Below are 14,682 nucleotides of genomic sequence, written 5' to 3' on the forward strand. Positions count from 1 at the left end.
CTTAAAGTTGTCAAAGGTTCAACTATAACATATTAAATTTTCTTTAAAAGAGTTTACCTTAAACACTTAAAGAAACATAATTTACCTATGCATTTGAATGATCTAAAAATAGAAAGAAAATCACTGTTAAGCTAAAAAAAAAACCTTGGGAAGTTGGCTAGGGTACTGGTAACTCTCAATGAGGTAATCCTTTTGCTGGTATTTAAAAATCTAATACATAACAAGAATATTTTCAAGAATACAGAATTTCAAAAGCAGTCTTGAATTATGCCTTTAAAAAAATCAGAACTTGGTGAAGTCCTTAAATATAATCATATAACACATATGGTGTGTTTAAAAGATGAAACATTCATGAGTTTGTTTTATTGAAAAAGATTTCTTATATAAATTCAAGACTAAGCATATTTTCTCAACACTTGACCTGACTTGCCAGGTCAAGAAAACAAAGATAGAAAGGAAAAAAAAAAAAAAAAAAGTCATCTGTCCTTTTATCCTGTTAATAAAATAATAAAAATTCAGCAATCTGAAGCGTATGATGAACACTTTGAGGCTAGGCACAGAGAGAGCAGGCAATCTTGGTTTTGTTGATTTATTTATTTTTACTGCCAACATCGTTAGCCATGCCTTTCTGCTAATCAATTTTAGCAAGTCGAGGAAAACGCATGCAATGTTTTCTGGCAAAAGCGTACACTGAACAATATGTCATCTGTACTGGGTGTCATTCCTGGGGTCTGCTTCCCAGTGGTCACACTGAAAGCAAGCAGTGAGACTATGAAAATGCCTATGGGAAGGGGAAAAAAAAAATGACTAACCAAACCGACATGGCATTCTGATCTCAAAGTGCAAAATCATTGAACGTGATGGCACTGAAAAGGTCCAGTGGTTAAAAACGGAATCAAAACCACATTATGCACACAGTGGAGAGTGTGCTGACAAATTCATGGAGGGTGTCGAGTTTTAGAAACTCAGAAAGGTACAATTCTAGCCATCTTGATTGGATAATATTTGTACAGACATATCCCTATCACTTTCAAAAGACACCACTGTTTGAGTCCTCCCCAAACAAACGCACACACACAAGTCAACCTTTCTTTCTATTCTTGACACCTGGTGAATCACAACACCGAGTCCCCGCGGGCCTCCTGCTCGCGCGGGCGCTGACTTCTGCACCTGTGTGCCTGGGGTAGCGTACAATGTTGGCTGTCCTGATCATCGTTGTTAGTTTCCTAATAAAAAGTTACAAAAATACTGTGTTTAGGGTAAGGTCACAATGTCCGCTAATTGGAGGAGAGTGGAAAGGAGGCACTGCCTTCTAGACTCTGTAAGCTCCCCGTCTTGCCATTCTTCGCCTTGTTCAACATCCGCTTCTCGCCACGGGGGTTAGCGGGCCGCTGCCCGGCAGACGCATCGCTCGTCTGATGAACGGCATCCACATCAGCGGGCCCCGAAAGATGCTGCTGACCTTCAAAAACGTCTTCGCCTGGACCGCCAGCCCGGGGCAGTTCGCGCGGCGGCCAGCTCCCGGGCAGCAGCCGGGGGCCGGGCGGGAGGACCAGCTCCGGGAGGCCATTGCCACTGAAGTCGGTTTCAGGATGATTTCCCTCTTCGTACTCCGTCCACGTTTCAGTTTTATGATTTCTCCAGTGTTCAGAATTCAAATGACTCGCTTCTGGAATGTCGTTATTCCATTCAAGTTTCGTGTCTGGACTGAATGTTGGTTGGTTCCAGCGCAGAGTTGGAAGGTCAGCGGGCAGGGTCCAATGAGGCGCTTCCCCAACGCTAGGACTCGGGTCTTCGTCGGACTCCGCGGAGGCCCCCTCCCCGGGCACAGAGAGTTCAGCAGATCCAGCCGGGAACGCATCGCTTTGAGCAGTCCTAGTCTTATTTGTTGTATTTTGCTCATGGTGGCCGTTCAGCAGTGCAAATACTCTATCTACATCCTTCAAGTAATTAGTCCAGTCAACCAGACTAAGTGTATAGTTTTGTCTGTACTCATAAACACTTTCGTTCACACTGTATAAATCCTCCAGACCTTGCCAGTTGACATCGGCTGCGGGGCTGGGCAGATTAACCTTCCCATCCATCCCATAACTGTCCTCTGTGAAAAGAGAGATGGAGGTAGATTAGTGGAGAAAGTATTTCCTACTCATCGGACAAGCAACTTACATTGTTTTTAACAGGGCAAATCAATTTGAAATACAACACTAAAGACTATTTTCCCCTAGTCATTTGTTGTCAGGGAGTGGAGTTAGGTTACAGAAGCGACTGAACAGTAACACAAAATTGTAAAGAGGTTCAAACAAAGGCAAAGTTCTGTGATGAGGCGAAGCTGGTGCTGGAAATGCATGGCATCATCAGTCAGGGGGCTGCTGTTTTACTCCTGGCTCTCCTCAAGTCAACTTTGTGACCAGGACGTCATGTGAGTGAGGCTCTCTGAGTTTCGACCCCTCATCTGTCAGATGCGGGAATAGTTGTGTGATGGAAACTTTACTACCTACCGGGTCACTGGGTGAATGATGAATCTGAAAGGGTTTTAATGAACAGGAGATGCTTAGTCAGACATTTTTATGCTCCCTAGGACTGAGTATAAAAACAAACGTGACTGCAACTGAACTCTTCAAGTCCGATGCTTGAATCTGCCTCTCTGATTTTGTGTTTGCCCTAAAAGTTCTATGCTCTAGATAAGTCAATCTTTGAATGTTTTCCACAGTGTACAAAGAACACACCAGCTTTCTCTCTCTCAGATCTTTCTACATCACCAAGGTGGCTCCAGTCCTGTGGAAAATAGCATCTTTTCTTTTGTTATGTCTAAGTACCGTTTAGAAAGAGGCAGCCTAGATTAATGTGATCAACTACCCACAAGCAATACGGACCAACAGGAAGAATATGTAAAAGTACACAAAACCCACACTCTTGGTAAACAAGAAGATAGAAAATTACATAATCTTCAAATGACCTGTAAGTTAAAAAAAAAAGAAAGTTAAAATGGAATCTTGACAGAGCTGTCTGTCACACTTTGGGCACGAGCCTTGGGAAAACAGGACAGATGAGAGAAGCAGGAAATGAGGTCGCAGCCAAGAACTGAGTTGAAGCCATCGCCGGAAAGAATGTCGACCTGATGTAGAAAAGACTGTCAGAATCCTGGTAAACCGCAGTGGCGACAACGAGGAAGAGACTCAGAAGTGGGTGTGAATCGAGGTGGCAGTCGGAAAGGCAGGGAGGAAAGGACACAAAGCAAGAAGCAACATCCTTTGGAAACTGGGTGATAAGGGAAAAGGACAGCAAAAGAGGGGAAATGTCAGATCCTGTGAGGAAAAAAGAGAAAGAAGAAATTGGAAACACACCACCTCCCCTATCATCATCCCCAAATAATAATAAAACAAAATAGTAGAAAGAACGTATCTTGGATACACCCACTAGAAAGAATCCTCTTAAAGTAGAAATCTTATAAATACTTGAAATCTATGAAATTAAGAAAAACAGCTTAAATCTATACAAAATTGTTATAAAAGAAAATAGAAAATAAGGACAACAAAATCTATCATCTTATGAAAATGCCAAATCCCCTTACAAAATAAACCATAAAGTGAAGAAAATCACAATACAACACTGCCAAGTAAATTAAATATTTTCAGTCAACAAGCACCCCAGGATATGAAAACCATCTTAAATCAGAAATTAAAGTACAAACCAAGGATCTTACAACCATCCAAGCCCTTCTTCAAGTATCAAGGCTACAGAAAAACGGGCCTAAAAATTAAAATGTAAGAATGCAGAGAACACTGTCCACATCAGCTCTTCTTGAACAGTTTTTATCCAACCAAGAAATCACTGGAGCAAAAGGATTGATAGTGAGCGTTTAATGTACTTATCAGATTTAGGAGTCTGATAAAGATAGGAGAAGGGTCGAGAGATAATGTATACATTTTATATGACAAAGTAAAAATAATGTAACTAGAAATGGGAGGAAAGATAGAGAAGTTGAAAGAGAAGCTCATTGAGTTGAAATAATAGTTGGGAGTCAAAGAACTCCATTGAAAACTGACCAATGAGATAACAAAAGGTTAAATAAGAAACAGGGACTAGGGACATTAAAAACGTTTAAGTTCAAAGGCAACCAATAGGACAAAAATGCAAATCCTACAAAGTTCCAAAGTGGGAGGGGAAGACAACCATCTTTATAAAGAAGAAACTACCTGTAAAAGATGCAAAGTGAAATATGTGGAAACATAATAATAAGTGATACTCAATCTAAGACATGTCAAGTGGACTAAAAGTAAGTATGAATCTAGAAGACCTGAGTATATATAATCAGTCAGGTAGTTCTCATTTAAATGTGTCCAATAGTATATTCCAAGGGTAGAAGACACACCTTCTCAAACACACATAGAAAGTCACATTACTTGATTATGTGTTCGGTCACAAAAAAAGAATCAGTAAGTTGCATAAAACCGAAATATCACAAACACTCTGACACAATACAATAAAACTAGAAATTAATAACATTAAAACAACAAGAAAGCCCTTTGACCTGGAAGCTGAGGTCATCTGGGTGAAAAGGAAAATAGAAACCTAAAAGTGCAGAATTTTAAAAAATGATAATGAAAACGCTGTTTATTAGAACCTATGATGCATAAGGCATTATATTTATGCATCGTTTTAAGCATTCTTAGCCTTAAACACTTTTATCATGAAAAATAAATGAATTAAACACCAAACTCAAAAAGAAAGAAGATGTTCTTTCTTTCTTTCTGCAGAAAGAACAATGTAAATCAAAAGAAAGCACCAGGAAGGAAATGAGAAAGGTGAAAGCAAAAATTAATGAGGTAGAGAACAGAAGAATGACATACCTAACTAGTAAATCAAAATCCTGGTTCTTTACAAAAGTATCAAAACTGACAATCACTAGTTCAGCTATTTGAGAAAAAAAGGAGAAAGTTCACATACACGAAATAAGAAATGGCAAGGGAATTTGCGACGACGTGGATGGGATTAGAGGGTATTATGCTTAGCAAAATAAGTCAATCGGAGAAAGACAACTATCATATGATCTCCCCGATATGAGGAAGGGGAGATGCAACGTTGGGCGGTTTGGGGGTAGGAAAAGAATAAATGAAAAAGGATGGGATTGGGAGGGAGACAAACCATAAGAGACTCTTAATCTCACAAAACAAACTGAGGGTAGCCAGGGGGAGGGGGGAGGGAGAGGGTGGTGGGGTTATGGACATTGGGGAGGGTATGTGCTATGGTGAGTGCTGTGAAGTGTGTAAACCTGGTGATTCACAGACATGTACCCCTGGGGCTAATAATACATTATATGTTAATAAAAAAATAAAAAAAAATGGAATTGTAAACCAGTTAGTAGGTATTTAATAAATTTGTTGAATGACAAAAAAAAAAAATGGCAAGGGAGAAATAATCATTGAGATATGCAGAACTTAAAACACAAGAGGCCATTTTGTAGACCTCGAAACAAATGAATTAGAAAACCTAGATAAGAGAGATAATTGCCCAGAAAAGTAGTTTATTGAAATTGACCCAATAGAAATTGAAAGTTTAGATAAAGCAATTTCCAAAGAAGGAAAAGAAAGGTTATTAAGAAACTACGAAGATGCACCAGGTCCCTATGGTTTCACAGGAGAATTTTACCAAGCCTTCAAGGAGAAGAGAATCTGAACACTAGATAAACTGTTTTAAAGCATAGAAAAATCAAAGAAAGTTTCCAAACTCTTTTTATAAAGCAACTATAACATTTTTAGTTGTTGTAGGAAGAAAGATAGCCACATCCTGATCTTAGAGACTGTAGATCTATTACTTTCCATGGCACAAGGGACTTTTCAGATGTGATTTCAATTATGTTGATATGGGGGAGATAATAATTTTGAAGGATTTAGATGGGGCCAATGTAACCATGAAGGTCCTTAGTAGGGAAAGAGGCAGGGGAGTGAGAAGATGCGAGCCCGGAAGCCTGGGTCTGAGACACGTGCTTGCACATGCCCACACAGACACATACAGATTGAGATCTGAAGACCTACACTACGAACTCTGGAGATGGGGGGGAGGGGGCTGGACAAGGAATGTAGGGAGCCTCCAGAAGCTGGAAAAGACAAAGAAAGGGATCCTTTTCTAGAGCTCTGGGAAGGAACACAGACCTGCTTACCCCATGATTTTAGACCAGTTACACCCATTTTGGACTTTTGACTGCTAAAAATGAAAGAATAAATTTGTGTTGCTTAAGACAGTGGGGTGATTTGTTACAGCAGCAATAGAAAACTAATATGATACCTAAAAAGGTAACACTAGTGCAAACAAAAAGAAAATTACAGACTGGTATTATTTATTAATATAATACAAAAATCCTAAGTAAAATATTACTGGAGAGAACCCAATATTAAATTTAGAAAATAACACACAACGACTTAATGGAATGTATTCTAGGAATGAAAGGTTGGCTCATTTTTAGCAAGTCCATTAATATAATATATCATATTTGAAGATCTATAGAATAGAATAGAACAGACTAGAATAGAATAACTTTGGAATAAAATATGTCATATTAGAATATAATATATAATATTGGAAGATTGAAAAATTATTTGAGCATCTCCATAGATGCTGAAAAAGGCCTTTGACAAATTCAACATTCATTACTAATAAAAACACTAAAAAAAAAAATTCAATGGTTAGTTCCTTAACATGTAAAGATGTGTACAACTTAGTTCTGAAACATGCCTTCTCACTTAACAGGGAAATCTGAGAAGCATTTTCACTAAGATCAGCAACAAGATAACACTGTACTAGAAGTATTAGTTCATTCAAGTTGACAGGAGGGATCAGTCAGAACCAACAAACTGGAAAAGAAGCAAAGCTGGGGCGCCTGCGTGGCTCATTTGGTTAAGCGACTACCTTCAGCTCAGGTCATGATTCTGGAGCTCCAGGATTGAGTCCCAACATCAGGATCCCTGGCTTAGCAGGGAGTCTGCTTCTCCCCCTGACCCTCTCTCCTCTCATGCTCTCCCTCTCTTTCATTCTGTCAAATAAATAAATAAAATCTTAAGCAAAAAAAAAGAAGCAAATCTATTTCTATTCACAAATGTATGACAAATATATCTGGAAAACCCAAGGGAATCAATGATAAAATTAACTGAAAAATAGAAATACTTTTTAAAGTAGCAAGATATAAAATTAATATACAGAAATCAGTAGCCCTCATATACACAAATGAGAATCTCAAAGAGGGTTTAATTATGGAGGAAAACCCTATTCACAATAATAACAGAGAAGATAAAATACTTATGAATAAACATACCAAGAATTGTGCAAAACCTATGAGAAGATCGTTCAGAAAGCTCCTGGAAGACCTGGAAATTTACTTAACCAGGTGGAAATATAGCCTTCGTTCCTGGATAGAAGACTCAGCATCATAAAGATACAAGTTCTTCCTGATAATTCTTTCAAAAACCAGATAAAAAAGTGGGCATACGACATAACCAGATAATCTACAAAAGTAAGTAACGTGGCCTTTAAACTTTCAAAAACATGTTCAACTTTACTCATAAGAAGAGCAATACAAATTCAAACCATACTGAGATACCCTTTCTTTCTCATTCAATTGGAAAAAAAATTTAGAACCTGGACAGCTGTTGAAAGCAGATAGTCATACAGTGATGGTGGGAATGCAAAATGGTACAAACCACATGGAGGGAAATCTGGCAGTATTTAATAGGTCCATATAGGCATTTACCTTTGACCCAGTAATCCTCCAACTAGGAATTTATTTTGAAGATAGCCTCAAGAACATGAAACGTATTTGTGCAAGGCTCTTTACTGCAGCACCACTTGGAATTGCAAAATATGAGAATAACCGAAAGGCTCATACATAAAAGAGTGACTGAATAAATTATGGAACAGCCACACAGTAGATTACTATGAAGAAGTGAAAAGAGAATGGGAAGATCTCTATGAACTGAGGGAGAGGATAGATTTTAAAGTGAAAATATTTTAAGTGAGAAAGAAACCAAGTGCAATCCTGTTTATATTGTATGCTATCCTCGGTGAAAGAAAATAAGAGAAATCAGGTATCACCATCTGCTTACTACTGCAACAAAAACACAAGAAGGTAAAGGAAAAACTGAGGAGTCTGGTTACCTACAGCGCACGTGTGGGAAGAGGTGGTGGGAAGGACTAACATTTCTCTCCATACGCTTTTGGCACTTCTGACTTTTGGAACTATGTTAAAGTATTACACACTGAAAAAGAAAATTACACTAGCAGTGATGAGGAAAAAATAGAACCAAAAATGGAAATACAGACAGAAATAAACAAACTTTGGTCTATTTCAAATGAGTAACATAACCACAATAAAGGGGGAGGTAGCAGGGAGCTAGCCCCAGTAATTTCAAACACAGTGTTATTTTTGCTCCTTCTGAAGACATAAAGACCTGAAAAATATACTGAACTCTAGTTAGCAGGGTTGTGTTTACTGTTGCAGGATCTAGCAATTCTAAAATTGCTTTCTGTGTGCTGTAGCATTTAACAGATGAGTTAATCCTTTGAGGATAATGGGAACTAGACTTCTCAAAGCTGGAAAATGAAGTTACCGTATAGAAACTAGGAAGACTAGAATGAACCTTGAGCCTTTGAGTTAGAATTAGAGGTATCAGTATGAACATATGGTTTGTAATATATCTGGGAATGGTTGTCCATATCCGTGCGTGTGTATTTTAGCTTTGTTCACCCAAAAGGTCTACATACAAAGATGCCTCCATAGCAATTTTACGCCCCTCAAACCCAGATCTTGGGTCCAAATGCCAGTCCTCACTTAAAAGGAACTGGGGTTCTTTGGAGAAATGGCTGATTCCAGTTGTAGGGGAGTGAAACTACAAAGGGAACCTGCAACACAGGCCCCAAAGCAAGGGAGTGCTCAAAAGATAATGGGAACACCCCAAAAGTTCTGAAGGGACATCTGAAGGGACACTGTTGGCCAAAACTGGGATAGTTTGATCAAAATAAAGAATGGTAGCAAAGGGATATCCATGGGATGAAATAAGGGTCTATGAATCCTTATTGCTATACATACATGTCTACATATGTATGAGAAAAGGGCAATTTCTTCTTTGTGGTAGAGTACTACTTAAGAAATGTAGCTACAATAATGAAGTTGGAAAAAAATCATTTTGCAGTCATCAAAATGATTAAAAATGATAAAATCATCCAAAGCTAGTGAATAAATTATTAATTAAAGAAGGAAAAAGTATGATTTTATAGCAGGTTAACCGAGCAAACCACACTTGAACCAAGTACTCAAAGGTAAGACCACCCAACCGATGTCATGGATTTCCTTATAAGATATCCTGGGGAGAGCCTGAGTGGCTCAGTGGGTTGGGCATCCTAGTCTTGATTTTGGCTCAGGTCACGATCTCAGGGTTGTGAGGTTGAGCCCCACATCCGGCTCCACACTTGGTGTGGAATCTGCTTGAGATTCTCTCTCTCCCTTTCCTTCTGTTCCTTCTCCTGCCCCCACTCTCTCAAATAAATAAATCAATCTTAAAAAAAAAGATATCCTGAGTGTACACTTCCATGTTTGTGGTATTCCTGCCAGAAATGCACAATTTTAGTCCAATCACAAGGAAACATCAGAAAAACCCCAATTGAGGGACATTTTACAGAATAACTGGCCTATATATACACTTAAGAATGTCATCAGTGCATTGCTGGGGGGAGGGGAAGGAAGGATAAGGCACTGGGTGATGAACACTGGGGAGGGTATGTGCTATGGTGAGCGCTGTGAATTATGTAAGACTGATGATTCACTGAACTGTCCCCCTGAAACAAATAATATATTATATGTTAACAACAACAACAAAAATGTCATGAATGGCAATGAAAAGTTGAGGAACTATTCCAGATGGAAAGAGACTTAAAAGACATGACACTTTACTACAGTGTGTGATTCTGGATTGGATCCCCGACCAGAAAAACAAAATCCTCCCCAAACCATAAATATGACATTACTGAGACAATTGGTAACATTTGAATATGGACTGTGGACCAGAAAATAGACTTGTATCAGCGTTAAATTGCCTGATTTTGATAAATGTACAACAGTTATGTAAGAATGTTTTTGTTCTTGGGAAATGCATACTGAAGCTCTTGTATAAAAAGATACATGATATCTGCAAATTATAAATGATTTCAGGGGAAAAATAAAAGAAGTATATGTAGTGTATGTGGAGAAGAGCCAGAGAACAAGAAAAAACATTAAGACAAATGGGGTAAAATTTCTTGGAAGTGTTCTTGCAAGTTTTCTGTAACATTGTATCAAAATATTAGTCAAAATCCTTTTAGATATTAGAACTAAATTGTCCACATTTCCGTCCTGGTTTCTGCCAGTCCTCATCTCACAAAAGGAGCCCTCTTTCTCGGGCCATTCTGAAGTTCTTTATTCGGGGAGTAAACATATGAGTAGGTTTGTTCTGAAAAGTGAATTTTTGGAGTAAATGTAAATGATTTCAAGTTCCAGGTAATTCTCATCCAATCTGGGAAATAGAAAGGTTGCAAAACCCCTAAGAGAAATGCAAAAGCACACGCAGGTCTCAAACTGAGTCTCATTTCTTCCTGGATGGCACTTACTGACTTTTAAGAGCATGACCACATAATTCAGGGCTCTAAGGGAGCTCAGCCAGTTAAGCTTCAGACTCTTGCTTTGGGCTCAGGTTGTGATCTCAGAGTCATGAGATCAAGCCCCGAGTCAGGCTCTGCGCTGAGCAGGGAGTCCGCTTGAGATTCTCTCTTTCCCTCTGCCTCTCCCCCTGCTCACTCTCTTTGAAAAAAATAAATACATCTTTAAAAACATGACCAATAATTATGTCCCTGTCTACGCATGGGTAGCAGAGATCACATAAGGGTAGAGTTGTCCCTCTTTTGGAGCAATGGTATAATCCACAAGGACTCCTGGTGTCCTAGGAAGCAGAAAGAGTAGTTTCTACAGAGACTGCCTGATGCTTACCGACTTCTTCAGCCTGCTCTGTTCCTGCTCCCCACATGGCCTCTGCCATAGCCTCGCCAAAACAATGTAGTTTCCTGAAAACACCAGGCTCTCTCCCTTCTCAGCCCTGGCATTTATTCCTAGAATTTGCTTCCCTGCCTCATCATCTGAGTTGGCTCTCAGCCTTCAAAATGAAATTTGAGCATCATTCCCTCTACAATTTCGTGACCCTCTTATTCCCCCCATTGGGTTTCCTCAGCATGGTGGGAGCCCCTCCATTACACACCCACCTGTAGATGGTCCTGGTGACTTGTGTTCAGAAGTTCACTTTGACTTTCACCAGGCTAGATGTCCATAATTTCAAGGGCAAGTACTAGGTCAACCAGAAATTCATAAGCACTGGAATTCTGATGATGGTTGCTAACTAGAGGGATGTTTTCGCTGATATGGCTAGTCCCCTCCCAGGTTTCAGTTCTGAAGGCATTCATTTGATTTTCCAAAATTGAGAGAGCCCGAGCAGAGTATCTGCGCTAACATATCCATTCCTTTCTCCAAAGCCCTTCCCTGTTTTTTTTTGTGTTCTCTTTGAATATTTTTCTGAAGGCACGGAGTTTCCATATTTGGGACCAAAGCAGTGTGCCTTGTGTGTGACATTCGTGCTGCTTGAAACACAGCACATTTTAGGCTGAAATGGAATTCACTTTGGGTTTGGAAATTCCAGAGACTCTGAATTCAGAGTTATGTCAATTATGTCCTATTGCACATAACTAAAAGCCAATCAATCATATGTACCTTTTTATTTGTTATGCATAGAAGATTTCTAGGGCACTAATTTTATTGATGAATTACAAGAACACCTATTTATTTTACAGATACAAGACCATGAACGTTCCACTAAGAAGGCAGTATAGAACTACAAATAGTAAGTTATGTGATTTATCTATAGATGAATAACTTTGCATAGTCAATGGCTGATTAAAAGCACATACCTGCTTATTGGGGCAAATGCACATAATTTTCCTTCTTTCTTAACATTTCATTATTTTAAAAAGCCTCTAATTTCATTACCCATTAATGGGATGGTAAATGTCCTTCAAAATTCTGGGGCTCTTTGCTATTTCTCTCACTATTCAACTTTATTATCAAACATCGTTCATAGAATGAATTGTATAAGACTGATAAATCACAGACCTGTACCCCTGAAACAAGTAATACATATGTTAATAAAAAAATAAATAAGTAATTAAAAATGAATGATGTACATTCAGGGCTAAGCCCTTTTCAGATATCAGTTCATGTAATCCTTACGTGTTATGTATCTGCATACGATCACCTCTTTACAGATGAGAAAACGAAGTTAAAAGGTTAAATAAATTGTTTGAGCGAAACAGCATGGTATGGAGATTAAAAGCACATGCTAGTTCCAGACTCCTTGGGTAGGTACTCCATCATTTATCAGCTATATAATCTTGGGAAAGTTACTTGGTGTCTCTGTGACTCAATTTTCTCATCAATAAAATGGCAGTAACAGTGCTGCCTTCATAAAATTATTGTGACAGTTAAGTGACTTAACGTATGTAAAGAACTTAGGAGAGTGTGGGAATAAGGTAAGTTAGGTAACACAGCTAGAAATTGTCCCCAAATTAGAAAACAATGGAGCCAGACCTTGGGACTAAGCTGACCCACAAAACTGTCCTTGCAACTATGTATGTTACCTAATCTGACCCAAATACTATCATATTCTTTCTTTCTTTTTTTTTTTTAAGATTTTATTTTTATTTATTTGACAGAGATCACAAGTAGGCAGAGAGGCAGGCAGGGGTTGCGGGGGGAACAGGCTCCCTGCTGAGCAGAGAGCCCGATGTGGGGCTCGATCCCAGGGCCCTGGGATCATGACCCGAGCTGAAGGCAGAGGCTTCAACCCACTGAGCCACCCAGGCACCCCCTATCATATTATTTCTCATAGGTTATAACACTCTTGAATATCTCCCTATTGCATTCAGGATAAAGATCCAATCCTGGGATGCAGTATGCAACCAGGGTAACCAAATTGTCTAGATTGTCCGGGAGGGTCCCTGTTTATGTGTGTTGGACTGGCATCCTCTTCCGTTAAGCATTTGTCCAGAATTTTTGGAATTTTAGTTTAGAAAATCATTTTTCAATACAATTATTTGATACATCCACTGGTCAAGTCATTGGTCAGCAAAGACACATATCACATTTAGATCATTTTAATTATTTTTAGTACTCCCTCTATGGTCAAAACATTGCTGTTTGGAAGACAAATTCTGTGGTCACACTACATACCGTACTCTTCATGAAACAGCTCTGTTTACGTCTTCTGCTCACCCCTCACCTCCTTTCCTTATCCTAACTTTGAATTGATCACAATCCCCCCCAAATGAATCTTGACTTTGAAAAAACACTCCCTTCTACTTGGAATGGTTTTCTTTCTTCAATATCCTATTCTAGATCATGCCAGCCTTGCCTTCCGCATGCAGCCCTAAATGCTGCCTCCCTGGGAAGCTTCCCAGGATTCCCTGGGGCTGGGTTAGGGGTCCCACATGGCTCATACAGTGTCATGTTTTTCCTGTCAGAGCACTTTGTTTTCTATGTTGTAATCATAATACTTGACTATGTTCTCCTAGAAAGCAGTGGCATGCATAGAAGTGGCCATGTAGATTCTTTCCTTCTTTAACTATTGAATGATGAGAGAGGATTAATTCCCCCACCTTTCTCTCAATTTTGAAGCCAATTACAGGTAAATTTCGCTCCTCCGTTTGGAGGAAGGGTCTTCGAATCCTGCAATATTTTCGTTTCTTCTTCTATGGTATAAGAAACAAGGCACTGGGAGTAGAATCACTAGTGGAAAAGTAAGACCAAATTCTGAGAATTCTTTGGTAGCTTAGATGATCCTGACTTGTCCCTGCCCCTGATCCTGACCAGGGTGGCCTCTGTTGAGTGAAGAAAAATTAACCCACCAGTGGGCATGGCCTGTCTAGCAGAACTTTGGCTGGATTTCAGTGCCTGCATCCCACACAGCAGCCCTGCCTCTGACCCACGTCCTAACAACTCTGACCCTCAGCCCTCTGTTACCTGAGGAGGCTGGTTCCTTTAACCCCAAACCTTGACCTTGATCCAACTCTTGGTCAAGCCTCTTAAACAGAAAAGTCCAACGGGGTTAGCAAGGCAGCTTACAAATAAAATGCACTTAGATGTGACGCATGCCAATTATTTTTCAGTAGAACTGGAAAGAAATATGGAGAGAAAAAAGAAAATGGAGTCCTGAAATGTGACAGAGAGAAGAGAACCAGGTAAAACTTCATTAAAGCAACACAGAGCAGGGTAGTGGAGGTTGGGTTCTGTCCTTCAAGAAGTCCAGGCAGTTCAGAAAAAAGAGAACTCTGGATTACCAAAGAGTGATGAATGAGATGGCAGTGATGGTGATGACTATCTCTATTTGTGTGACTATCTCTTATAAAACACAGGAGCATTCTTCAGAATTTTGATGTCACTATTCCCTTTCAAGTACTGTCTCCTTCGTTTTAATGTTTCATATAGCATATACAACTTACTAATAACACTCATCGTTCCTGGGGCTTGATACATGCCAGGCTCCATTCTCATCTTCTTATTAAGGAAGGCAGGACTTGAACCCAAGGCAGACTGGCTCCTCCATGCTAACCAGGCCCTAA

The 14,682-nt window shown here is 39.4% G+C and overlaps 1 protein-coding gene across 1 annotated transcript in view; it reads right to left on the minus strand.

Annotated features, from left to right (window-relative positions):
- Positions 1-930: 930 nt before the first annotated feature.
- LOC116862902 (extracellular sulfatase Sulf-1-like) overlaps positions 931-14,682 on the minus strand; it is a gene marked incomplete at its 5' end in the record, with an annotated part of 71,708 nt that continues 57,956 nt past the window's right edge. Inside the window, one exon of the mRNA XM_032850348.1 lies at positions 931-2,098. Within this exon, the coding sequence (XP_032706239.1) occupies positions 1,278-2,098 (821 nt within the window). The remainder of the gene's footprint in view (positions 2,099-14,682) is intronic.

The sequence above is a fragment of the Lontra canadensis genome, unplaced genomic scaffold, assembly GCF_010015895.1.
Source record: "Lontra canadensis isolate GAN:19392208 unplaced genomic scaffold, GSC_riverotter_1.0 scaffold371, whole genome shotgun sequence".
Taxonomy (NCBI): Eukaryota; Metazoa; Chordata; class Mammalia; order Carnivora; family Mustelidae; genus Lontra; species Lontra canadensis.